This window comes from Sus scrofa, chromosome 9 (assembly GCF_054392235.1).
Source record: "Sus scrofa isolate SSC_HxYL_T2T_F1_AM1 chromosome 9, Sscrofa_HxYL_maternal_Yorkshire_Landrace_v2.0, whole genome shotgun sequence".
Taxonomy (NCBI): Eukaryota; Metazoa; Chordata; class Mammalia; order Artiodactyla; family Suidae; genus Sus; species Sus scrofa.
The window spans coordinates 89,194,729-89,222,251 of NC_139391.1; the positions used below are offsets into that span (position 1 = coordinate 89,194,729).

At 35.7% G+C, this 27,523-nt stretch overlaps 1 protein-coding gene across 7 annotated transcripts in view; it reads right to left on the bottom strand.

The window, feature by feature from the left end:
• AGMO (alkylglycerol monooxygenase) overlaps window positions 1-27,523 on the bottom strand; it is a 668,498-nt gene that overhangs the window by 299,441 nt on the left and 341,534 nt on the right. For 4 of the 7 annotated variants that reach the window (XR_014815903.1, XM_084977165.1, XM_003130179.7 and 1 more), the window contains one exon: window positions 26,323-27,015. The exons of the other annotated variants lie outside the window; for them this stretch is intronic. Coding sequence is in view for 3 of the 4 variants with exons in the window: in XM_084977165.1 (XP_084833291.1) it covers window positions 26,941-27,015 (75 nt within the window). In the remaining variant the exon portion in view is untranslated. Of the gene's footprint in view, window positions 1-26,322; window positions 27,016-27,523 lie in introns of those variants that run through there. 7 annotated transcript variants of the gene reach the window in all.

Consider the following 27,523-nt stretch of genomic DNA (forward strand, 5'->3'; position numbering starts at 1 on the left):
AGCTTTGCAGGCCAGATGGTCTTTGTCACAACTACTCAGTTCTTCCAACATGCAGTGCAAAAGGAGCCATAGGCAATATGTAAACAGACGAGTGTGCCTGTGGCCAGTGAAACTTTATTTATGGACTCTGAAAACTGAATTCCACTTAATGTTCATGTGTTACAAAAAGTATTCTTTAAAAAAAAATTTTAACCATTTAAAATCCTGAAGCACATTCTTATCTCCCAGGTGATGTAAAAAACAGGCAGCAGGAAAACTATAAATCGCTAATGAAGGAAATTAAAGAGGATACAAGAAATGGGAAAATATTCCATGCTCCTGGATTAGAAGTAATTTTGTTAAAATGGCTATACTACCCAAAGCAATCTACGGATTTAATGAAATCCCTATCAAATTACCCATGACAGCTTTCACAGAACTAGAACAAATAATACTAAAATTTATATGGAATCATAAGAGACCCAGAATTCCTAAAGCAATCCTGAGGGAAATAGAACAAAACAGGAGTCATAGCTCTCACAGACTTCAAACAATATTACAAAGCTACAGTAATAAAGAGAGTGTGGTACAGGTATAAAAACAGACATACAGTTTGATAGAACAGAATAGAGAGCCCAGAAATAAACCCAGACACCTACGATCAATTAATCTTCAACAAAGGAGGCAAAAATATAAATTGGAAAAATTCTCTTTATCAAGTGGTGCTGGGAAACCTAGACAACTGCATGTGAATCAATGAAACTAGGACACACCCTCACACCATGCACAAAAATACTCTAAGTGACTTAAAGATTTAAACCTAAGACACCACACCATAAAACTAGAAGAAAACACAGGCAAAACATTCCCTGAGATAAGTTGTACCAATATTTTCTTATGTCAGTCTCCCAAGGCAATAGATACAAAAGCAAAAAGAAAGAAATAGGACTTAATCAAATTTAAAAGCTTTTGCACAGTGAAGGAAACCATAAACAAACAAAAAAAGGCCACCCAGAGAATCAGAGAAAATATTTGTAAATGATGTGACCAACAAGGGATTAATTGCCAAAATATACAAACAACTCATACAACTCAATAACAAAAAACAAACCACCCAACTGAAAAATGGGCAAAAGACCTAAATATACATTTCTCAAGTGAAAGCATACAGATGTCCAATAATCACATGAAAAGATGCTCAACATCACTAATTATTTTGAGAAATGCAAATCAAGACTACATTGAGTACTACCTCCCATCAGTCAGAATGGCCATCATGAAAAAGTCTATACCCAGCCATAAAACAGAACAAAATAATGCCACTTGGAGCAACATGGATGGAACTAGAGACTCTCATACTAAGTGAAGTAAGTCAGAAAGAGAAAGACAAATATCATATGATATCACTTATATCTGGAATATAATATATGACACAAATGAACCTTTCCACAGAAAAGAAAATCATGGACTTGGTGAATAGACTTGTGGTTGCCAAGGGGGAGGGAAAGGGAGTGGAAATTTGGGGTTAATAGATGCAAACTATTGCCTTTGGAATGGATAAGCAATGAGATCTGCTGTATAGCACTGGGAACTGTATCTAGTCACTTAAGATGGAGCATGACAATGTGAGAAAAAGGAATGTATGTGTGTGTGTGTGTGTGTGTGTGTCTGGGCCACCTTGCTCTACAGTAGAAAATTGGCAGAACACTCTTAACCAGCTATAGTGGAAAAAAATAAAAATCATTTAAAAAATTCTACAAATAACAAATGCTGGAGAGGGTGTAGAGAAAAGGGAACCCTTTTACACTGTTCTTTGGAATATAAATTGGTGTAGCAGCTATGGAAAACATTATGGAGCTTCCTCAAAAAACTAAAAATTGAATTACCATATGATCCAGCAATCCCAGTACTGGGCATATATACAGAAAAAACTATAATTCAAAAAGATACAGGCACCCCCTATGTTCATAGCAGAAGTATTCACAACAGCCAAGACATGTGTATATATACAATGGAATATTACTTAGCCATAAAAAGAACAAAATAATGCCATTTGAAGCAATAGGATTATAAATAGAGATTATCATACTAAGTGAAGTAAGTCAGATAGAGAAAGACAAATACTGTATGATATCTTTTTTTGGAATCTGAAATATGACACAAATGAACTTATCTATGAAAGAGAAACAGACTCACAGATATAGAGAACATACTTGTCTTTTGCAAGGTGGGAGAGGGTTTGGAAGAGGGAAGGATTGGGATTTAGGATTAGCAGAAGCAAACTGCAGACTATTGTATATAGGATGGATAAAGAAGATCCTACTAAATTGCACAGGGAACTATATTCAAAATCCTGAGATAAATCATAATAAAAAGAATATAAAAAAGAATGTGTATACATATATATATTTAACTGAAGCACTTTGCTATACAGCAGAAATTAACAATGTAAATCAACTATACTTCAATAAAAAATAAATGCCATTAAAAAACAAACAAAAAAATCCCCCCAAAAAGCAGGCAGCAGCCCATAGGCTGCCATCTTTCACTGATCCCTGTACCAGGATAAAAAGTACGTTCCATGTGTTAAGGTCGGAACTTTTTTTTTTTAACCCACCCATGATGTTTCTTTCCTTTTTTGTTAAGAACAATCTGTCAAAGTTGTACTTGTTCCACATCATCTTACTCCTTCTAATGGACATAAACATACCAGATTTGTGGATCATATCATTAGTTCATATTTCTCAAGTGGACAGAACTAAGCTATTGAAAGTCCTAAATTACAGGTAGGTAGTTATTAGTATCAATTATTGCTACTTCTCTGAGCCACTCTGTAGGCGGTATAACTTGGGCAGGTGCAGACTTAAACTTGCCATCAGGAGTTCCTGGTTTTAGTCCTCCCTAGCCAGCCTGCTTATCAAGGGAAATTGACTGGATCCTGATTAGAATTAATGCATCATTTCCAACTTCTCCAATGGTAACTTGTTCAGGAGACTTGGCTTAAGGCCAGTGAGCACTTGCAATACATGATGGTAAATGTTACTGGTTAGGGATGAGCACAGTGACCTGAGTTGACTCAAATATTTTTCTAAAGTCGGAGGAGGTGTTAGCTTCCTCTTTCACTGGATATGAACAGGAAAGCATATTGCTATGTAATTAATGCTGCCACCTATCTTGTGGCCATGAAGGAAGCATACTCAAGGACAAAGCTGGCATGCTGAGGACACAGAGCTGAAATGAGACAGTGAACTGTTTCCAAAGCTCTTAGTCACACATAAGGAGAACCTCCCTTACCTCTGGATATCTTGTTTTTGTGAGAAAATGTATTTCTGTGTTGTGAAAGATTTCTGTAGCTTATGCCTATAAAGAGTTACTTAAAAGGAGACAGAGGGTGATTTTACATTTGCTTATTTTTTTCATTGTATAACAAATTATTAATGAAGAAAAAAGATTAAAAAAAGCCCACTATTAAGAGACAACCAAGGTTAGCATATTATCACGTCATTCCAGATGTTTCCCCACGTATACACATACACACATATATTTTACATTAACAAAGATATACCATGCATGTTTATTTTTAGCCACTTAAAATTTTAATTAATTTTAGATTTATAGAAAAGTACAGAGTCTTCCCATAAACCTCAAACACAGTTTATTACAATAATATCCTATCTTTAACACAATTAATAAACCAATTTGGGTATATTATTATTAACTAAAGTCCATAATGAATTTGTATTTCTTGAGTTCTTACCTAACGTTCTTTTTCTGTTCCAGAATTCCTTCCAAGATACCACACATGACTCTATGCAGTTGTCATGGCTCCTGCTCCTCTTGGCTGTCATAGTTGAGACTTTCCTTGATCTTGATGATCTTGATGGTTTTAAAGAGTACTGGTCAGGTGTTTTTCAGAATGTCACTATATCTGGTTTGACTGGTATTTTTTTGTCATAGTTAGACTGGGACTATGGTCTTTGGTAGGAAGACCACAGAAGTAAAATGCCACTTTCATCCCATCGTATCAGAAGTATACAGAATCAACATGACTTATCTCTTGTTTTTTGTTTGATTTTAGGGCTCCACCTGTGGCATATGGAAGTTCCCAGGCTGAGGGTTGAATCAGAGCTGCAGCTGCCATCCTATGCCTCAGCCACAGCAATGCCAGATCTGAGCTGTGTCTGGGACCTATACCACAGCCTACGGCAATGCCAGATCCTTAACTCATGGAGAGAGACCAGGGATCAAACCCACATCCTCATGCATACTAGTCAGGTTTGTAAACTGCTGAGCCACAATGGGAATTCCTTGAATTATCACTCTTGATGTTGACCTTGATCACCTGCTGAAGTAATGTTTGTCAGTATAAAGTATATACTCCCCCCCACTTCTATACTGTACTCTGTGGAAGGAAGTCACTATGTGCAGCCTCTATACTTCAGTTGCAGGGAGTTAAGTTCATCTTGACGAGTGAGTCTCCACATAAATTATTTGAAATTCGTCAGCAAGGGGTAGACTTGCCTGTACGCCCCTTCACTGATATGTGATGTATTTAACCGGCACTTTCTTTCACAAAGCAATTTTTTATGTCTTTTTGTATAAATAACGAAATGAGTCACATCATGATTTATTTAGCTGCCTAGTATTCCACTATATGTGTATAATAATTTATCACTTCCTTATTAACATTTAAAGTATCTTCCTTTTAACTATTATAAATACTACAATTAATATTAAGAAATCTGAGAAATTCCTGGGAAGCGTCATCCACAGATGTGAGCTGAGTTTAAAGAGTATTAGAAATCGTGAAGAGATGGACTGTCTCAGAGTTGGAGCATACCTAGATATCTAAGTGACCATCTCTATGACCCAGCACCTAGGGGCTAATTATGAAACAAGTATTGACAGCCTGGGATAATCTCAAATTCGTAACTACATCTCAACTACATCTCAAAAACAAGAAAAGTGCTCTTCTTTTCTGTTCCCACACAAAGACTTTCCAGAAAGTTCTATGCATCATCACAGCAAGATTTGGAGGTACAGAATAAATTTGGTAGTTAATTGTTTGTAGTCAAGAAATCCTAAATTCAAGGATAGTTTTCATTATAACTCTGAGTGTATCTCAGACTCAGGAATAAGAAGGACAGAATAGTCCATGGCTACCCTTTGGACACAGGACTGCCAGCATCTTAGAAGGAGGTAGGCAGCTGTCTATAGTGGATATTCCTCAAAGACTCCAATAAATGATGGATGGAGTAATGAGTTAAATCATTCCAATTCATCTTTCTCCCAGAGCCATTTCAGGGCTCAGGCTGAAGACAGTACTTACTGGTTTACTTCTAGTCCCACAGAGAGGACCACAAGCGGGTTTGCAGAAACCATTTCATAAGTTTCAGCAAGGTGAAGGAGATTCATTCATCATGCCTGGACTGACTAAAACATCAGGATTTAAAGAAATCCTGACTTTGACTTTGTTGGAGGCTACAACGGAGCTTCATTGTAGCCTTTGCTGACAGGCTACAATCCTAAAGACTTTTATTGGTGGCTATAACTCTTTTAACGTTGCAGTAGTGTAGAGGCAAGAGAGTTCCCCAAACCCCTGTCCTAGTATTGTGGAGATGGACTTGGAGGGTTCAGCCAGCAAAGCTTGTTAGTGCCTCCACAAGTTGGAGAGAAGAATGATGCTTATCCAGAATCCAAAAATGGATGGAAAGGAACAAACTAGTTGGGTGCTGGGGAAGACGGTGGTGCTCTGATGCCTTCCCCTGCTTTGTATTAAAATACAAACTCCACTCAGTAAAGGTTTAACATTTAAAACCTCTGACAAGCACAACTGATAGACACAAAAACTTAGGTGAGAAGAAAACCTCAAAGATAATGACTTCTGAAATGATTACATCCCATTATATCTGCTTAAGAGATAAAATATTTCTTTATAGCTTCTTCTATGTATTTTTTTTTACTGAATTTTATTTTTCAAATTCTGTTGACTAAAATCCTTATAACACTGCAGAAAGGTCAAATGCATGCAAAGGAACTCCTTGACAGGATACCCCTGTATAGATTTTTTTACAAACAAAAACAAAAATGAAAAACAAAGAAACATCATGGCATATCTTATTTTATAAAAGGGAGAAAATGTCATCTATTATTATGAAATAAATTTTTCATCTCTTGGATTTTTATACAGTATAGACTCTAAATATTTGTAAAGTCTTATTTATTTCTTATAGGCTGAATGAATATGAAGATCTATCCCCTAGAACACAGATTAAAATTAAGCTATATATCTGGCCCATTGACTATTATTGCAAGATTCAAAATGAAACTATGACTTGAATGGGCAAAGGAATGTGAGTATAACATAATTAAAATGTATAAATGAAATATAAAATAAACATAAAACTACTAAATTGTAGTACTTATGATTATAGAACCATGAACATGTGAAACAAATATGGCCATAAGAAAACTGGATAAAGAATGAAATAAAAAGTTGGGAGTTTAAGTTTGCAAAGTTACCTAATTTGTCCAACAAAGAGTCAGTAGATGTAGAAATTTGGAAATGTAAAATGTTTTTATTCATATTTCCTTAATATTATCTCTTTTTTTTTTTTCCACTTAAGATTAGTGGGATTTTCCTTCAGGAATTAATATCTTTCAGCGTAAAGAAACATTGATTTAAAAGCTCAGTAATTTCTTTGGCTTATTTCTATTTCTTTTAATTTTGTAAATGTTATGCTAACTTTGACACCACTTTTTTTTTTTTTTTTTTTTTTGTCTTTTTGCCATTTCTTGGGCTGCTCCCGCGGCATATGGAGGTTCCCAGGCTAGGGGTCTAATCAGAGCTGTAGCTGCCGGCCTACGCCAGAGCCACAGCAACGCAGGATCCAAGCCGCGTCTGCAACCTACACCACAGCTCACGGCAACACCGGATCGTTAACACATTGAGCAAGGGCAGGAATCGAACCCACAACCTCATGGTTCCTAGTCAGATTCGTTAACCACTGCGCCACGACGGGAACTCCGCTTTTTTTTTTTTTTTTTTTTTTTTTTTTTGTCTTTTCTAGGGCCACACCCATGGCATATGGAGGTTCCCAGGCTAGGGGTCTAGTTGAAGCTATAGCTGCCAGCATACACCACAGCCACAGCAACATGGGATCCAATCCACATCTGCAACCTACACGACAGCTCACTGCAAGGCCAGATCCTTAACCCACTGAGCAAGGCCAGGGATCAAACCCTCAACCTAGTCAGATTCGTTAAACACTGAGCCACAACAGGAACTTCTGACACATTTTAAATTTTAAAATAACATGAAGAGGGAGCTCCCACTGTGGTGCAGAAGGTTCTGACTTCTGCAGCTTGGTAGCAGTTAAGGATCCAGTGCTGCCACAGCTGTGGCTTGGATTCAGTTCCTGGCCTAGGAACTTCCATACCTCATGGGTGAGGCCATAAAAAAAAAAAAAAACCCAAATATGGAAAGTATAATCACATTTTACCTTTCTTATTTATATCTGTGTTTAGAGATACAAAAAGTCTGAAATGGTGTTTGTCAAAAATTGAGGGAGGACCAGTGTTCTAAAACAGTAGCATCTGGGGGATTGTTGTTTCTTTTTAGACTTTTTTCAATACATTTATGAATTTCTTCAATTTCTAGAATTCATATTTACCACACAATACATAGATGCATATGTGTATAAATAAATAGATACACATGTCATACCTTTTGTATATACACATTCATATACATGTAAATATATGTAGCCTAGACAAATGAAGTTAACAGTATTTTTCCTGGGAGGAGGAGAGTGGTATTAAAGAAGGGCAGAAAAAGAATGATCATTTATTATATTCTATATACTATTTGCATTTTACATGTATCACTTGTGTAATTTTAATGTTTAAATTTTAATCAAAAAAGAGAGAAGTTAAATTTTAAGAACAGTACTTTTCTCCATCCCATGCTTGACTTTCTTATATTGGTAAAAATTCAAAGAAAAATGATGGGGTAACCCAGCTGAATGTAGCAACCCAGCTGAATGTAGAGAAAGTGTGTATATTTTAGGTTGTCTTACCAAACAGAGGTCAGACTTCAGAGCTGTGTGTTCTCTATTTCCATGGAGATCTTTGTGAGTTCCTTTAGACACAAATGCCATTCATAGGCCTAGTATGTCCAGATCTACTTAATTGAAGAGAGGTTTGAGTGGTAGTCACATAGCTACATACATGTTGTATTGGGCACACATACTTTTGCTCAAGTAACAAATAGATTTGGCAAAACCTAGCTAAAATATTCTCCAAATATTTTTAAAAGGATATTCACATATTGAATCTATTTAATTATTTCAAAAAACTTCCTTATCTTTGTGTTATTGATTCGCTCTTTTTTTTTTTTTTTGTCTTTTTGCCATTTCTTGGGCCGCTCCCACGGCACATGGAGATTCCCAGGCTAGGGGTCAAATAGGAGTTGTAGCCACCCGCCTACACCAGAGCCACTGCAACTCGGGATCCGAGCCGCGTCTGCAAACTACACCACAGCTCACGGCAACGCCGGATCCTTAACCCACTGAGCAAGGCCAGGGATCGAACCCGCAACCTCATGGTTCCTAGTTGGATTCGTTAACCACTGCGCCACGACGGGAACTCCTATTGATTCTTGATAGAATGAAAAATCTTTTCTTTAGAGTCTGATAGAGTGCTCTTGAACTTAAACTTTGTTTTTTCTCACTATGTAATGTTAGCTTCTTTGTTCAAATGATGAACACGTTACCTAAAGTTCGTGAATTTTAAAGAAGATGCAATTATATTTGCAATAAGGACTACTGGCTTTTAAAAAAGGTTTATAATATTGCAAACTCATGTAAATGTGTTTTCAGCAATTAGAAAATGGCATCATTAAAGTGGTTAATTTATTTTACATTCTTAATTTTTAGCTTAAATTGGGCTTTTAAATGTAATGGATCAGTTTTTTTTTTTTTTCCCAAAAAAACAAACATGCACACATTCTCCTGTTTTCCAATAGATGTCAGTATCAAAAAAGAAAAGAACTAGTCTAGTCATTTAATATCATTGTCTTATAGTACAAAGGATAATATTCCTCCCCCTTCTTTCCAGTTTCATGTACACAGAATTGCTAGAGCTGGTCTAAGAAATCCGATAAGGGACTGTAGCTTTCTTTTCCTTTGGGGAGCAGGGAACAATAGTTTTAAAACACACAATGGTTATTATTTTGGGAGTGGGTAGGAATTCACGCAGTTAGTGTAGTTAGGAATTATCGTACTTAAAGAGGAAGAAAATAGTAAGGAAACATCTGAGTATCTCAAGTAATCTCTATTCCCTTTCTTTCTTGGCTGTTCTTTTATTCTATCTTTTCTCAACTTGTTAGTTTCCATTTCCAACTGTTAATTCACAAATGATTTTTTGTTTAAGGAAGGAGTTTACCTAGTTTCCAGTGGCATTTTTTTTTCTCTTTTTTTTGGCTGCATCCACAACGTGTAGAAGTTTCTGGGCCAGGGATTGAACCTAGCCACAGCATTGGCCCAAACCACTGTAGTGATGTTGCTGGATGCTTAACCCATTGTGTCACAAGAGAACTCCACACATTGCATTTTAATCTTTGAAATGCACAGTGTATTTAAAAAAAATATTATCATGACTAGTCTTTATCTCCATACTGTTTTCACTATCATAGAACTTTAATTTCCCCCAAACAAAACATCATCTTTAGAATAAATATTAATTAGCAGAGTTTTCAAATTAATTCATTGTAAAATACATGTGTGTGTGTGTATTCTTAGGGAAACATTTGTACTTTTCTATAAATCTATTATTAAATTATTTAAAGTTTATTTAAAAATTTTAAGTGGATAAATATAAATATAAAGAAGCATGGTATGCCTTTGTTAATGTTGTTAATTCATCAACAAAATACAGAATTCAAGGCTAGAGAGAATTGAGAAGTGAGAATTTAGCCTAAAATGGGAAGGAATTTTACTCTGAAATTCCAAGATACCACACATGACTCTGCTACTCTTTGTATATGGTGGCACCGTTGTTTCATGACAAGGAAAGTCTCAACTATGACAGTCAAGAGGAGCAGAAGGAGCCATGACAGCTGCATAAAGTCATGTCTCATTGGGAGGAATGGCAAACAAAATTCAGGTCCTGTCTGCCATTTTTTTTTCACTGCATTACACTAATTTAAATATATCTTTTTATACCTTTCTACTTAGTTTAACAAGAGAAAAATGAAAAAGAATCTCATGACACCTGCTCTTTCCAAAATGCTAGAGACTAAAGGGCAAGATGACGTTGCTTTTAATGAGATGAGGTCTATGCATTTGAAACATGCCACAAATAAATAAAAGTTAATATTGGAGTTAATAAAATAGAAGGTGTTTCTTGTAGCTTGCGCAAACTCTTCCCTCTAGCCTTTACTTTCCTTTAAATTAAGTGCTTTTATTTTTATAAAAATTTCACATTGATTTTTTTAAAAAATCAAAGATCACAAGGATTATATAATAATGCAAAATAATAAAAATGTATGGTGTCCTCTCAGCCCATGAAAGCTTCTGTTCCGTCAGAAGAAAATCTTCTTACTATTTTCTGGTTTCAATTCCACTGGTGTTTACCTTGATATTTAAATTTACTTTTATAACACTTTTTTTTGATTCACAAAATGTATATGTTATTAATTTCTCTTATAATAAGAAAATAACTGGCTCACAATTACCTGCTAAAACTCTCTTCCCCCTTTACTTTAGAAAACTTTCTAAAATCTCCATTTTAATCCATTTTCTATAAACAGCATCTTTTTGCTTTTTAGGTCTGCAGTCACAGCATATGAAAGTTCCCAGGATAGGGGTCTAATTGGAGCTACAGCTGCCGGCCTACACCACAGCCACAGCAACGTGAGACCCAAGCCATGTCTGCGACCTATACCACGGTTCATAGCAATGCCAGATCCTTAACCCACTGAGTGAGGCCAAGGATCAAACCCACATCCTCATGGATACTAGTTGGCTTTATACCACTGAGCCACAACAGGAACTCCTATAACAGCATCTTTTGACCCCTCTTTCAGTAAAATGGAAGCCATTTGAGCTTCCATCAACATCTGCACTTTTCTTTATTGCCTCCTCATACTTGTTTTCTGAAAGTTTTATAATTCTAAAGTTAATGATAAATAATTCTGTTCATTACCCATAGTGATATTGTAACATACATCTTAGTGGTATTCTAATAATAAATCCCCTCGATCTAGTGTTTCTTGATGGGAAAGAGGCTCCAGTAAAAAGGACTGTATGTACTTTGCACACAAGGAGAGATTCTTGCCTCTCCTACTTAGGTTGCAGGTAAACAGTCAAGGAGACTTGTGTTAAGTTTTGGAACCATTAAAGGCCAATATGAAGCAGGCTGTGTTCTGGGATGCCAACTCCACAATTTTGCAAAGCTAACTAGAGAAAAATTCTCATTTTATTTTCCTGGGGCAGAATCACCCATTTGTCATTTCATGCCAAATGCGGAGAAGTCTTCCACATGAAGTGTTAATGGATTCTTATTTGAATTCCCATATTGCATTCCTATTAATTTTTATCTGATGAGATTCTTCAGGGACAGGTCTCCTTTTTCCTTAGATAGAACCCCCTGCGTTCATATTCCCCACTGGACACTAGACCAGAATACTCTACCAGCCACTACCCACGCCATAAACTGGCTCTCACCTTTCCAGAGCTCTTTCTAATTCCTCCCCTCCTATTCTCTTCTTTGTCTATAGAAACATATTTTTTATTCCATTACTTCTAAAGGAATAGATTTTTAGGAGGGAGAAAAGATAGACTTGTAGGTTTAATAGTTCATCTGAAATTGAAATCCTCCCTTGTTTTTTCTTTAATTTTACTATTCATTATAACATAAAATTATAGGAGTTTTGGATACCTGTGTGTTGAGGGTGGTGATTTATTTATTTTATTTTTTTAAATTTAGTTTTAGTACAGGCAGCTCCTGAGAGAATAAACAAGAAATTTTTTTTTTACTTTGTTAACAGTGAATGATGTAGAACTCAGGAATTTCCAAAGCTTCTGAGGGTGTTGGAGATAAAACTTACAATTAGAGTTATAGATAAAAAAAGAGACATCTTACACCCATGTTTATAGTAGCATTTTCACAATAGCCCAAAGGTGGAAGCAACCCAAGTATCCATTAATAAATGAAAGGATAAACAAAATGTGGTATATACATATAATGAAACACTCAGCCATAAAAAGGTAAGTACTGACAGATGATACAACATGGATGAACCTTGAAAACATGCTAAATGTAATAAGCCTGTCACATAAGGACAAATATGTATGCGTCCACTTTTTGAGGACATATAGTACTCAAAATCATAGAAACAGAAGATAAGGTGGTTTCCAGAGCCTGGAGGAAGGAGAAAGGGAGAGTCAGTGTTTAATGGGTACAGAGTTTCACTTTTGGATGATGAAAAGTTCTGGAGGTGGATGGTGGTGATAGTTACATAACATTGTGAATGTACTTAATGCCACTGAAGTGTACATTAAAAGTGGTCCAAATAATAAGTTTTATGTTACGTGTATTTTCCTACAATAAAAATTAGTAAAACAAATTGGAGAATGTATTTCTTTGGTTCACATATGCTTTTTTATTACTTATCATGATGGCATATATTAGCAATCGGAAGGGTTCTGCCTTTATATGTCTAATTCATCCTCTTTCTATATTTTCCTTTCTCCTTCCTGACTTCAGAGAAAATAAAATTTCTCGCATCCAAAACCCACACAGTTGGAAGAAGACCCAAGTAAATGGATCCCATGGTACCAATCTATTCAACAGGGTGAAAAGGAACAAGGAATTGAGTGTTGGAAGTTTGCAAATGCTCATTTTTTTATTACCTCTCATGATATTCTGATGTTTCTATTTCAAACATGTGAAATGTTAACTTCATGCTTTAGATGAAAAAGTATCCTCGAATAAAAACCAGGATTAACCACATTTATTTGTCTAGATTTTGTTCGTGGATTTTAGTTCAGTGAGAGATGAGGTAATATACCAGATTCTAGATTCAAAAACTCCTGGTTCTCCTTCTGTTTCACTACTGTATGACTTTTAGCAAGTTGCTTACTTTTTTAAAGGCTCAGTTTTCTCAGCTATAAAATGGACATAATGACTACTTAATAGTGTCGATGTGAAGGTCCAAGGAGTTAACGCATAAGGCAAGAAATTGATAACCTGTTAGTATCTATGACATATTTGGCAGCCAAACTGCAGTAAGATTAGAGTGAATCAGGCCTTTAACATCACTGAATTATATTCAAGTAAAAACTCAGTTAAAATTAACATTCTTCAATGCCATAAGAGGTGCAACAACAATTTATGGATTTTTTTCAGTTTACTAAATATATAAAATTAGATACATGCCCCTTTTCAAGTACAGTTTTCTAAAATGTGATTGTTATTGTTAAACACATTTTAATGAGACAGAAAATAGCATATTTAATAAATTGCTTAAAAACACTGTTAAAAAGCAATACCTCCTGGGGAAATAGCCCTTAATTTAATCTTCCCATATCTACAAATCTGAGTATTTTGACAATTATCCTCCATTTAATCTGTATCACAAATACCAGAATGCTCATTTGAATTCAAATTTCTAGAGCTTTAAAATGAATAAAATGTCTTTTCTCTTTGGAGAAAAGCAAAGAAAGAAAGGAAGGAAGGCAGAAAGGAAAGAAGGGAGGGAGGGAGGAAGGAAGGAAAGAAGGAAAGAAGGAAAAGAGGGAGGGAGGGATTAGAGAAAAAGAAAAGAAAGGTTATTTTTTAAAAAGAATCAGGAGAGCTACAAATAAACTGTTTTATTGTGTGATACCGGCATTAATGATACAAATTTAAAAACTATTCTCTTAAACCTTTTCTATAACATAAGAATATTCTCTTAAACCTTCTCCAGAATATTGACTGTTAAGATTCAATGCATACTTCGGTTGAATATTGATTTTAACAAATTTTATCAATCCCTTTCAGAAAAATAAACTAAAAGGCTTTAAATGAGAAAACCTAAGGTCTTTCAGTTTGCTTGTCTATTTTTTTGGCAGTAAACACACTGGGCCTCAACTCCTTTCTAACTTTATGGTATTTTGTTGAAAAGACTTCTTATGAATATATTTCTGTTTCTGGTGGGCAAATGAATGAGGCCTAGGATTTCTGAGTATGCTTGACATCTCCTAAACCACACACTTTGGCTATAGATGATATATTGCTCTGGGATAAGTAGTTCTTTCATGAAAGACAGCAGGGCTTCTGCCTCGTGACTGCCAGTCTATGTCCCGAGGAGGCTGCTCTTCTCATGGATGCCAGGTGTGGACTGCAAAGGGCGAAGGGAGATGGTTTGTCTGAAACTTAATCATAGCCAGGGCTAGAGCTCTCTTTTGGAAGATTAGAGCCCAAGAGCCTTGCTCCCTAAGGCTCCGAACCAAAGATGAATGGTGAAAACTATGATCTCTAAAGAATATGTGTCTTGTTTTCTACGAGAATAAGGTTAGTAGCATTTTGATACCACTGCAGTGAAGAGCCTTATTAAATCGGCCTAGAATCAAAATTAAGTCAGTTCCAAAAGTTCATGGTATGTATTCTTCCTGTCCAATCTCCTAAATATAGCTCTATCCCATATAATTTTCAAAATTTTATATACTGAATTTTAATTATCCTTATATATAAGCTATTTGGTGGACATGATGTCCAGTTCCACACGGTGTAGACTAAAACAAACTAATCCAAAAAACTCATCTGTGAGCAGTTACAGGCATGCATATCAATATTCTTGTCACTCTCAGTACCTTGGCCATTATAGTTGAAGAGTCTCCCCTTTACTGGAAAGTTCCACTCTAAGGCTGGTTGTTTTTTCAACAATATTCTGTTGGTAATTTGCCACTTGGTACAACTGGCTTCATGAATTCCAGAAAGCATTTGGCTCCCAACAATACAAAGGACCACTGCAAGCATTTTGGGACAGTAGTGATTGAATGCAGATTTCGGGATTGTTTTGCTAGACCACATTATTCCTTCAAATGTTTCTTCGGTAGTTGCATATTACTTTCTAATGATAATCATTTGCATTTTCAAAGCCCCTTTTGCCCCTGATGTTTCATAAGGAAATTTCTCAGAATGCATCTCTGTCTTCACTGTGCTTCCCTCTGGATAGAGCAGAGGCCTGCAGCTCCTGGGGCTTGCGCACGGCCATCTTAATAAATGGCTGCCAAGGACCAGTAGGAAGAAACCCAAGAACATCCAGCTAAGGTGCTATCGAGAGTGAAGGGCAAAGTGGAAGGCTATCATTTTCCCATAGGTACAGAAAAAAAAAAAAAAAAAAAATTGAAGGGTGTGCTATGAACTCTCTTTCACCACCATACTGAAAAACTGTTTTTCACATGAATATTATAGCTCTTAGATGTCTTATGTAATGGAAAAGGTAAACTGAAGGTTAGGCAATTAGTTGGATGTTTGGGCCTCATCAGCTCCCAGTTTTTCTTTTTCGTGTCTGCTGCCTCCACCCCCACATGCTTCTTTCTCTCCACTTCTGGTGGTCTAAGGCATACTCTGCAGATGTTTCTCCCACACAGTGGAAACATTCCCTAATGTGTCTGTGCACTTCCAGGCTCGGCTCAGATGGGAAAAGGAAAAATTGGAGAGAAATAATGAATTTCTGGATCGGTCTTATTTCCTTTTGTGCCTTTCAAAAGTGCTGAAACAGAGAAAAAAATTACTTTAGACCTATTCACCTTTCCCACACTGCTAGCTACAGAAATTGGTTTATAAGGCAATTTTTTTTTTACTTTTAAAAAGTAAATAAATAAATAATCATATCATATAAGTCTCAGGATAGCTAGTCTATGTTAGAAAACATTTATCATTTTGTTTAAATTGTATTGTTTTTAAAATAAGAGCTATTGTAAATGCTGCAAACTTGGAAAATGAGAGTAAGCGTAGTTTGTTCTACATGAAGTATATAGTTTGCATCTCACAGTTTTCAGATAATTTTCATAAAGAGATCTTTTTCTCTGTTTGCACAGTGGAGCATGAGACCAGCATACTGGAAACACAGGGCCCACAGATAACAAAAATTTGCTTTCATTTTCCTCACTCCCCCTCTATTGTTTTTGTAAAACCAGCCATCTTCTTTGCTCTTGAATGACATTTTGAGCAGCATCCATAATTCACCTGAGGCCTCTTTGAATCTATAATTCCTTGAGTCACCTTAGTCATAGAAATATTCTCAGTTCAAAAATTCATATGTCAATGTCTTTGAAAAACAACTCTGAACTTTAGTAGAGGTTCTTCTTCTCCTGTGCCCCTCTCCCTCATAGTTGTGGGTGATGCAGGTGAGAAGTGTGTGGTGATCTTGTGAGTATGTGTGGTGTGTGGCGTGTGTGTATGTAATCTTAGTGAGAGAAAATTTTAATAAAAAGGCATTTGATTAAAGACATGATGAGGTGATAGATCAAATCAGACAAACACTATCAGTTTGCTAGGGCTTCCTCAACAATGGATGACAAATGGGTGGCTTAAACAGCAGACATTTGTTGTCTCACACTTCTGGGTGCTAGAAGTTCAACATCAATTGTCAACAGGTTTGGTTCCTTCTAGGTGGTGTGAAGGAATGTATGTTTACACCACTCTCTTGGCTCCTGGTGGTTTGCTGGCAATCTTTGTTGTCCTTGACTGGTAGACACATCACTGATTTTTGCCTTCATGTTTACATGGCATTCTCCCTGTATGTTTGTCCAAATTTCCACGTTTTATGAGGACAGTAGTTGTACTGGGTTAGGGTCCATGCTATTTCACTATAACCTCCTCTTAACCTAATTACATCTGTTAACTACACTATTTCCAAATAAGGTCACATTCTTATGTTTGCAGGGTGAGGGGTTAAGACGTGAAGATTTGAGTTTGGGGTGGACACAGTTCGACCCATAATACCAACATCTGGAAGAAGATATTCCAGGCAGATGAAACAGTGAGTACAAACCCCAAGTCAAGTCCAGGAAACCTGAAGTATGAGGAGTCCAATGTGGCTGGAAAAGCAAATGAGGGGGGTGCCAGAAGAGGTGAATTCCTAGAATATGAAAAGGCAAGATTATAAAGAATCTTGCATGTCATACTAAGGTGGTAGTTTTTACTCTGAGTGAAATGAGTAGCCATTGGAGGGTTTTAAGAAAATGCATGATATTTTCTGATTTATATTTTAACAGAATCATTCTGATTGCATAGTAAGAATAGACTAAAGAGAATCAAGTTAGAAACGGTGAGACAACTCAGGAGGGTATTTTAACATTAAAAAGAAGGCGTAATGGCTTGTACCAAAGTGGTGACAGGTGAAGGGATGTGAGAAGCAGTGGTGTTCTGAATATATTTTGGGGGTCATTCAGCACATTTTGGTGAAGGTTTGTTGGGTGGGATGTGAGAAAAAAAGAAATTCCTATGACAATTCTACGGTTTCTGGCCTGAGCAAGGAGAAGCACTTACAAGATGCAAAAGACTGGGAAAGAATCAGGTTTGGATATAACAGGAGCACAGTTTTCAGCACTTGAAGGATGCCCTTTAACTGTTTAATTTGAGAGGTTATATAGCAGAATTATAGGGGACAACGATGTAGATTCTAGAACCTGAATACTCAAGTTCTTCAAATCACCTACTTCAAATCCTGCAGTGCCATTGCTGGATATGAACTTCATAAAGTGCTTCATCTCTCATTCCGTTTTCTTAGATGAAGAAAAATGAGGAAGATACTATCAACCTCATAAAGTTGTTGTGAGAATCAAGTGAGTTAAAACTTGCAAAATACTAAGACTAGGGTCTGGCATCGAAAGTGTTTCATAAAGTTATTTTTTTCTCTTTCTATGATTGAAGAGACAATGTCAATAGGATAGGAGTCTGAAATTAGAAGAACTATGGGCTAAAGATACACGTTTGGGGGTTTTAGCCTACAGATTGTGTTAGTACTATGAGACTGGATGACAACACCTAGAGGATATGCAGACAATGAAGACTGACCAAAGATCGAGATTGAAACCCTGAACACTGAAAGGATTAGGGAAGACAGAGAGAAAGCCAAGGAAGAGGGGCTCATGATTTCAAAGAAAAACTAGGAGAGTGAGTTGTCCTGGAGGGAAGCACATACTTGAAGGAGAACATGTGCTAACTGTCAAATTCAACAAAGTCATGGCCTTGAACTGGCCATTGGACTTAACAACAGGGGCATCATGCTGACTTTGTAAGAGCAATTTCAGAGAAACAGTGAGGGGAGAAATGCCTGCTAGAGTGTGTCCATGGGAGAAGTGGGGGAGAGAGATAAGAAACAATGATTATAGACACCTCTCTGAGGGAAATTTGAGATCAAGTAATGGAAATGAAGCCTAGCTATAAGCAAAGAGGGGGTGAAATAAAAGCTTTTTTAAAGTTGGTAGAAAATAACAGGCTTTTCTGTATGTAGACAGGAATAATTTTAGAGGAAAACTGAGAGAGAGGTGCAGAAGCAGATGGAAACCAGGACACAAGCACAGAGAGTGAGCCTTATTTAATAGTATGAGCAGTTCATTAAGAGAAATAGGTTTGGCTGGTGGGTTAGACAGGTGAAGTTCTCTTTGATGGCTTCTTTTTGTTTTGTTTGAGGTTAAAAAAAAAAAAGAAACAAGTGCATCAATGAATACTGAGGACATGTTGAAAGTCTGAGAGTACGAATCCATCATCAAGGAGTGTGGAAGAGTGACGAGAGTTGGGGAAGTGTAGCATGATTGCCTGACAGAATTAAGAGCTCAGCTGAAGTATGTAATCATGAATAGGTGCAGCCAGTTTCATGGTCATATGATTTTCTCTATCCACATTCAGCTAAAAGAGGACAGACATACAGGAGACCTACGGTGGACTGAATCTTTTTGGTGATGTAATAAGACCAAAAGAACAATCATATTGATTATGATATTTGGCCATCTAAGAAAGTAAATACATGAGAAAGGGTGAGAGGATGGAAAGGTGGTAGGGATGCCTTAGTGAGGCAATGCTGGCAATGGAATATCAAAGGTAGTGAGCTGGAAAGAGAGATGGAGTGATCAGAGAAATGTTTGAAATTGAAATTATGGTGGAATTACAGTTATTATAAAGGCAACATGACTGATATAAAGTGAACAACAAAAATCACTGGGGCAAAGAGACCAAGGAACTGAGATGCCAGGATAATAGAAAGATCACTTATGTGATTTAATCACAAGAGGAATATTGGAGAAAACAGCCAGTGAGCCACTAGCAAAAGTCACTATGCTGCAATCACTGCTGGCTGAATTTGTCAACCAACCAGAAGGTTAAGAGGCAAACTCCCCTCTCTATCAGCAATATCAACATCACTTCCTGGCCTTCCACACTCTCTGGGGTCTCATGAGGATAGTGCTGTCACAGAGAATTTCAATTATCAAGATACTCAAATAAAGCTAACTTTTATATAACCTTTGCCTTATATATTTCAGTACAGAGAGGTAAGGACAGAAAAAGGTATTTCTTATCACATTTTGTAAGCTGATAGGTTACATTTCTGAAGAATTATAACAATTCCTTAAATAAAGGTTGTTTATCATTCACATTTAATAATGAATTTAAAACTTGCATGTTTTCCTGATACTGTAAGCAATTTCCTCTTGTGTTCTGGGACTTTCCCTGCTGTTCCACGAGTCTGACCACACTCATCTGTATCAGATGACCTGAATTTCCTGAGTTATTTGTGTAGTGCCTGTATTCAAGGTTTCCAAGTGCTATCACGCAGTGAACCATTGTTTGTTTTTAATTTCAGAGGAAATATTAATTGAGGGACTACCTGATATTTTTCATTCCAAAATGAAAAGAAGGGCAAAAACTAATTAATCAACTACTAAGTCAATATGTGGTAGCCAAAATAAGCACACATAAGATAAAGTAGACCATACTTCATATAAAACAGCTTTAACTTAACTAATAGAGAAGATAAGAATGGAAAGGAGAGAATAAAACACAGAGAAAACAGAAAAGAAAATAGATATTAGAAAGGGAAGCATGTCTGATGGGTGAGGCCAAAAATGCTATTTCTTGTGTTTTAAGAAAATATGTATAATTAAAATACATAAAAATTGCACAGAAAGTAGCCATAGTAAATGAAGTTACTCTGTTATTATGTTCAATTGTTTTATGTTTAAAAAAAAATTAATGTGTTGTCTCTGAAAATAAAAACATATATTGTCTATAAAAAACGAAAATTTGTAAACTGCTGTAGGATTCCTAAATGAGTGAATGAGATTTTATTTTTCATATTATAATTTTATAGTTTCCTAATCATATTTATTTAGTTAATTATTTAGGCCACACGTGCAGCATGTGAAAGTTCCTGGGCCAGGGATCAAACCCATGCCACAGCTGCTGTAGTGACAACACTGGATCCTGAACCTGCTGCACCACGAGGGAACTCCTCCTTATCTTCTTTATAAGGTTGCCTCCATTGACTTGCCTCCATGTATTTCAGAGTATGTTCGAACATACTCTGAAATAAAACCTCATTACTTCATTATTGATCTAAATCCAAATTTCATCATAGTCTTTAAAAAATGCAGTATTATTACTTTAAAATATAGAAGTACATTGGATTAATTGCTCATTGGAAGGTAACAGTTATAAGGAACTGTACACCTGATCTGGTCCAGTGCTCACATTTTTTCAGTGAGGAACATGAGACAATAAATGACCAGACTGGGTTTTGAATCTTGTGTTCTACAGACCCACTCAGCCACTTTCTATTTCTGTTCAGGGTCACACAGCTAGCAAGTAGCTAAATTGCCATGAGAATTTAAGTACAAGTCCTATTCTTTCTGAACCAAGCAAAATTCACCTTTGAAAAACTTGGTTAATGGACTTTTTACTATGTGTGTTAATAATTAAAGCTTAACTTTGGGGAAAAGGTTATTTTTAATAGTTTAAATGTGATCCTGGGTATTTTGCTGAGACTATTACACAGCATTCATATTTTAATGAAAAAGAAAGAGAATAGCTTCCTTATAGAGAGTAGGAAATAAAATTTCAAACCAGTCAAGAACCAGTGATCCCAAGCTCAAAGGAAGCTTCTGAAACACAAGAAATACTATAGGGGATAGAATATCTTGTTAAATATCAGAGTTTATATGAGCCTCTTTTCCTGTAGAAATTTTTACAATTTAGAGTGCAAAGAATCCCTCCGAGGAGCTATTTATATTTGTAGATGGCAGAACTCATCTCCTAAGGTCTGGAATCCTTAAGTCTCAAATGGAGCCCTGGGAATAGCGGGTGTTTTGATGTGGATAAATCTCAGCCCATATATTAAGAAATACTGCCCCAATCACATAAAGGAGATGAGAATGAACAACAAACCACTCAACATAAGCCTCTGTTAAATATCTTTTCATTATGAATAATTAAATCTCATATTGAAGAGCTGCAAAATAAATCTTCATCAAATTGAATGGATCCTTGAAGCTGGTCAATGCTCAAAAGAACTACCCTTCAAAGTTTTCTTAGGTAAAATTATTATCACTTAGCGAGGGTTTGTAAGGCATTAATGCACTGTTATATTTACTGTCACTACATTTAGATTGTAATATATGAAAAGTGTTTAATCTCATTTCCAGCACTTCAGCATGAGACTCATCACATTAGTGTTAAAGAATGTGTAAGAATTTCCTGTCTTCAGGATAATTATGAGTGGATTACATAGGCCATATTGGTAGACTGACTGTCTAAACTGTTGGTCGCTCATGATTTCTTTCTCTCATTAATTTACACACAAACATATGCAGGTAAATACGCACATATGCACATACCCTTATTAATTAAACAGAAATATGTTATGTTATACTGCAGATTTATAAAATAGTATATTTAAGACTATTTCCTCAAATAAAAGTCTTTCAAAAAGTAAAAATAGAAAACCATGTAATCGAAGCAAATTAAAAAAACAAAAACAAAACCCATCCATAATGATTGTCTAGATTTCAGATAGAGTCATCTTAAAATGAGTACTGTCTTTTGAAACAGATGCTACTGTTTTGTCAGCAAATTTATTTTTTCTAGTTTTCATACAATCAGTGATCTCACTAAGCCTCTCTCCACCCTGTGCATGGTACAGACTGATAAATATTTTTGGCAAGCTATGGAGTTCCTGCTGTGGCACAGTTGGTTAAGAATCTGACTACACTGAAAAAAAAAAAAAAGAAAGAAAGAAAAAAAATAATCTGATTATAGTGGCTTGGGTTGCTCCAGAGGCATGGGTTCAATTCTCTCCAGGCACAGTGGGCTAAAGGATTCAGCATTGCTGCAGCTGCAGCATCAGTCACAGCTGTGACTTAGATTCAATCCCTGGCCCTGGAACTTCCATATGCCACAACTGTGGCCATAAAAACAAAAACAACAACAAAAAAGCATTTTATGCAAGCTATACATTTAACACGAATTTTCTGAAAGAAACTCAATTCATCATTAAAAATTCATTCATTAATAATTTTTTGATCTTACTGTTGCAAATTAGCAGCCTGATGATTTTGTTCCTGCAGAGTCTTGCATAGGCCAAAATAAGGTGCCTTAGTGTGCCACGTGACTGCCAGATGCCATTAATTAGACAGTCTCCTCACATCTCCGGGCTAGATGGAACTAGCCATCCTTAGACACTGATTGTCTTGGCACGTATTATTTTACCAGCGAAATAAAATGCATGCTGTGTACTGTTCTGAAAGGAGGTATTAGTTGCATTTTGTCTAAATAGGGCAGAACAGGAAGAACACAAACCACTATATATGGACATCTTTCATATTTAACTTTCTGTTAAAGTGAGAATACTTTTCACCACACATCCATCTTTCACATAATCACAAGAAGCCCTGGCAAAACCTGAAAGTACAGAATCAATATCTACCAAACCCAATCCAGTACATTTTAACTCTGGTATTAATGATATTGTATTGGACATTAAATCGAGAACAAGCATAAACAGGACCTAGGGCACTAATATTTTTTGACCATGTTTCCTTTATGTGCTAGACATCCCTGCTCTCCCCATCTCACTGATGCTTATCCGAGTTTTAAACTTTCAGTTTTTGCTCAGGTTTGTAAAGACATGAAAAATAATCTGATGCTAAAGTGATGCTTTTCCTTGGGTGGCATATCTAAATACTCAAGCTTACTTAGTCATTATCACCCTTTTTCTTTTAATTTGCTATGGAAACAATAATCCCTTACATTGTGCACTTTTCCCGCATATTTCTGAAACTGAAGGGAAGGTTCTAGAGAACCTAGATGGGTTAGGGCCTCTGTAACTTACCATTAGTAGAACTTTGAAGAACACAGCCTCTCTGGCACCACTTGAATCTTATTAAATTAGGATTCCACTGTTCCTACTAGGAATTTGCATTTTTAAAAAGATCCACAGTTAATCCTGATACATAAAGACAAAGCCTGCTTCTTCCTGCTTCCTGTAATGTAAATCTATGCAAGTTAGAATTTTGGATTTATCATTGCTAATACAAAAGGAGAGCACACCCAAAGAATACACTTATGATTGATAGGTACTGGAAGGTCTGGAAAGGTTAGAGAGACTGACTAAAGAGGTCTTAGACTTGAAGAACCAAAAAAGGAGACACAAGCCACAAAGCAAGACCATCAAAACTTGCTTATTTGTTCTTTTGCTAATATTTTTTTCCTAATTGAGTCTTTGATGAGGGAGGAGTTATGTGTCATGCATTGCAGAGGAAAAGGCAGCTGACTGGGGCAAAATTTGGAAAAAAAAAAAATGCCAATAATAGAACATTGTGAAATTTGCTTTCCCTGAAGTAGGCTTAACATAGAGCCTGACCTCTTCCACAGTGCTGCTGAAAATCATGACATTATTATTATTATTTTTTTAAGATTCTGAAAGCCAAACTAGCCCCTGTGTTTTCTATTTTTCCCTGGGATTCTATTTTTCCCTGGAAGCTATAAAATATTTAAAAAAAAATAGAGGAAGGGAATAACAAAAGGAATTCATTTTCTAATGACTGTTGTGCTCTCTAATAAATCACATTACAATTCTTCATTACATACACACCATACCTTAAAGAATTCCATCCAATGGTTCTATTGTAGATGGCGCACTAAAAAACTGAATTGCATACTACCAGTAAAGTGGAAGGTGAGAGCCTCTAATAAACAATAATGCATGCTGGAAATGTTAAAAAACAAGAGATCAGATACTTGGGTGATTAATTGAACTTCAGATACTCAATTACAGATCTACATATTGCTGAATATCATGGCCATGAGATGATTAGATTAAATTTAACAACAATAATTAGAAAGAACAAGATGAAAGGGAAGCAAATGATACAATAATTACAGTTAGAGTACTATGGGCACATTTATCAAAGCAAATCAAGTACAGGAATGGACTTCTTTTAGACATGTGGCAATCCTGTAAAATAACCTAGGGCCTTATCTATCTTAGAAAGATAATATATTCTGTTCTCATTCACCTAGTCAACAAATCCATCCTATAACTAAACCACTTATTCTCTGAATTTTGTTTTGTAGTATGGAGCATCAAATTGACGAGAAATTTCTTTGAACTGAAATGCTCGAGCCTATATTCTGAAGATTTGCCTTAGATATCTGCCCATTGAATGGGGCCACACCATGGACTTCTAATTCAGAATTCAAACATTTTAAATTTTCTTCTGACTGTTGACTAAGCATGATAGGCCTGAGAATGCTTTTTAACCTCTCTCAGCCTCAGAATTCTCTTCTGTAAAATGGTGATAACAGCACTTAAAACCCAGGATTTTAGAGACTAAAAGAAAGAATTGAGTATTACTCAATAAACAAATGTGTCTTTCCTCTCTCCTTCCTTATGGCAGATTAGCAAACTTGAGAATATTCCTAATAATTTCAAAGTCAGTTGGCATCTCTCCATTACAAGTGCTGAGTAATTGATGAACCCTATTTTCAGTGCTTTTGAGAGAATGAGAGAGAGGGAGAAAGGAAAAGTGCTTTCAGTCAAGAGTAAGCATAAATTACATGGCATCACTCAAGATTAATTTACAACATTAATAAGAATTACATGATCTGTCATCATGTATTAGTGCTCTGCAAGAGAAAACTAGACTGGAAAATTAACAAGGTTGAAGGTGAAGCAAAAAGTGCCCCTGTTAACACACACAGCCCCTGGGAACACTACCTACCTGGGAATCACTTCTATTTTCAAAGGCCTGAAAATTCCTAGCTTGAAAATGTCTGCATTCCTTAAAAAAATCATTTATAATCTTAGTGGGGGTAACTAAGAGAGAGAAAAAAGGATGGATGAGTTTAAGTTGACTCAAAGAAAACTAAGCTTCACCATAAAAGTATCTTTTATTATTTTTGAATTCTTTATTTCCATTATTAAGCTCATTTTTAGGCTACTCCTCTAAATTCATATATTTTCAAGCATACATACATGTTTATACATGACTCATGGGGAAACCAATAAACTATTTTAACATATTCAAAACTTACAGATTTGTCAAACCTCCTTTCTTTGCTGTTTCTGAAGGCTATGACCAATAAACTGAAGAGTCTTTAGGATGTAGAATATGGATATTCACTTTTTACATTATAAACTTGGCAAATTCAAGCCAGCAGAGGGCTCCCTTCTTTAATATGATTCTTGCAAAATCCAGCAAGAATTGTTGGTGTGAGTCAAGAATAGGGACTAATATTTGTTATGGATTCAAGTATTTGCTCTAATTCTGTATTAAATTAAGAAGTATAAAAGGATTAATAAAGTAAAGCCAAGTCCCTACTTCTGACGCTTGAGATATAATTTGTTAATTTTTCCGTTATGCAAAATTTAATCTTCCTCTGCTTTTCCAGTTTGCAAAATAAATGTGCTTCGATTTTGCATCATGAGTTCACACAGACACCTGCAGTTTGATTCTTTTAATAGTTCCACAATTTTTTCTCTTTTCAAAGCTTAAAAACAAATATTAAAAATAAGTTAACCAAGTGATGAGTGTCTTTAAACCTGCAATGAATATGGGCAAAGCTCAATGAAGGATAGCATTAACTGTTTTAGTGCTTATAATTTTGGTTGCTTAAATTGTAACTTTAGGTCTAAGAAATATAGGAAAAAGGAAAGGAAAAAAAAAATCCCAACTGTTTTCAGGTCTCCTCCCTTGAAACTTCTCCTGCTTCTCTCTGTCAGTTCCCTCCTAATGAAACACTTCGCAGATTTTTACAATCACAATGAAAAAATTTACACACAATGCCTGGGGAAACTTGATTTAAAGAGTTTTATTAACATTATTGTGACAATTTAAAATAACACAGAATTACTGCATGCTCCTCAATCTGCCAAAATAAATTGACTAAGCATATTAGACACAAGTATCACAAATTAATCTGTTTAGTAATGTGTCTGCTCACGTTCATTTCAGTTATGTCATATTCTGTAAGGTCACTCCTTAGGTTAGATGGTTTTCAAAGGTAAAAAGAGTTAAGCAGACAACTTACACAGTACATTTTTATGACACCAAATATGTATCTAAGCAGAACTTTAACAAACAGCAAAACAAAAAGTTATTGTCAAAACAATGCAAATAAAACCTTCATTCTTTTTACTGTTTGGAAGTTTTCGCCTTTTCATATTCATTGGCTTAGATGCTACCAGTGGATGTAATATTATTCTACTGAAATTATTTGTTTTAAACCTTAGCAATAAAGTAACCACAACTGACTTTAATTTTAATAGAGAATAATAAATGTGGAAAGCAAGCAAGAGTAAATAAATGCATTTCTCTTTCATTAAAGAAAGGGTTCATATAATCATCATATAAACTAATTAATTTCCATAGGCAGTAGTACAAATGATTAAAATAAGAGAATTGTATACAAACGTTATTTCCAAGGTTCTGAGACAAGTTGTTTCATGCTTTTTACTCCCCAGAAAGCAATGCAGATGGAAAAAAAAATCTGAAGAAATAAATACAAAGAGGAGGAACAATTAAAATTGAATTTATACTTTTGTTCAACTGAGTTAGAAGAATCTTTCTAGGGGAAAATGAACATACATCTTTTAAGCAGTTAAATTATTCAAACTGAATCTAGCAGTTGTTCACTGATAGAACTTAGCCAACCCAGTTAAAAACACGTTACGTGAAGACAACGGAAGGAGTACAAAGCTTTGTTTCTGTTGCTTTAAAAAAAATTATTACAAATCTGAGTTATTTCTAAGAAGAGGGGGATAGTAAGTTAGATATCAAATGAAACAGAACATTATTCTGACATTTGGGCAGACTGCATGTTGTATGTGCTGTTAATGTGGTCTCATTATGTATATAGTTTAAGACTTTGGAAAAGGAGAAATAAAAGCATTATTAAGGAATCAGTCCTCTCTGAGGCAGTGTGATATAGCATCTTATGAACTCCATTCAACATGAATTCAATTCCAAACACGGCTGGCTTAGCTTCTCAGTCTGAT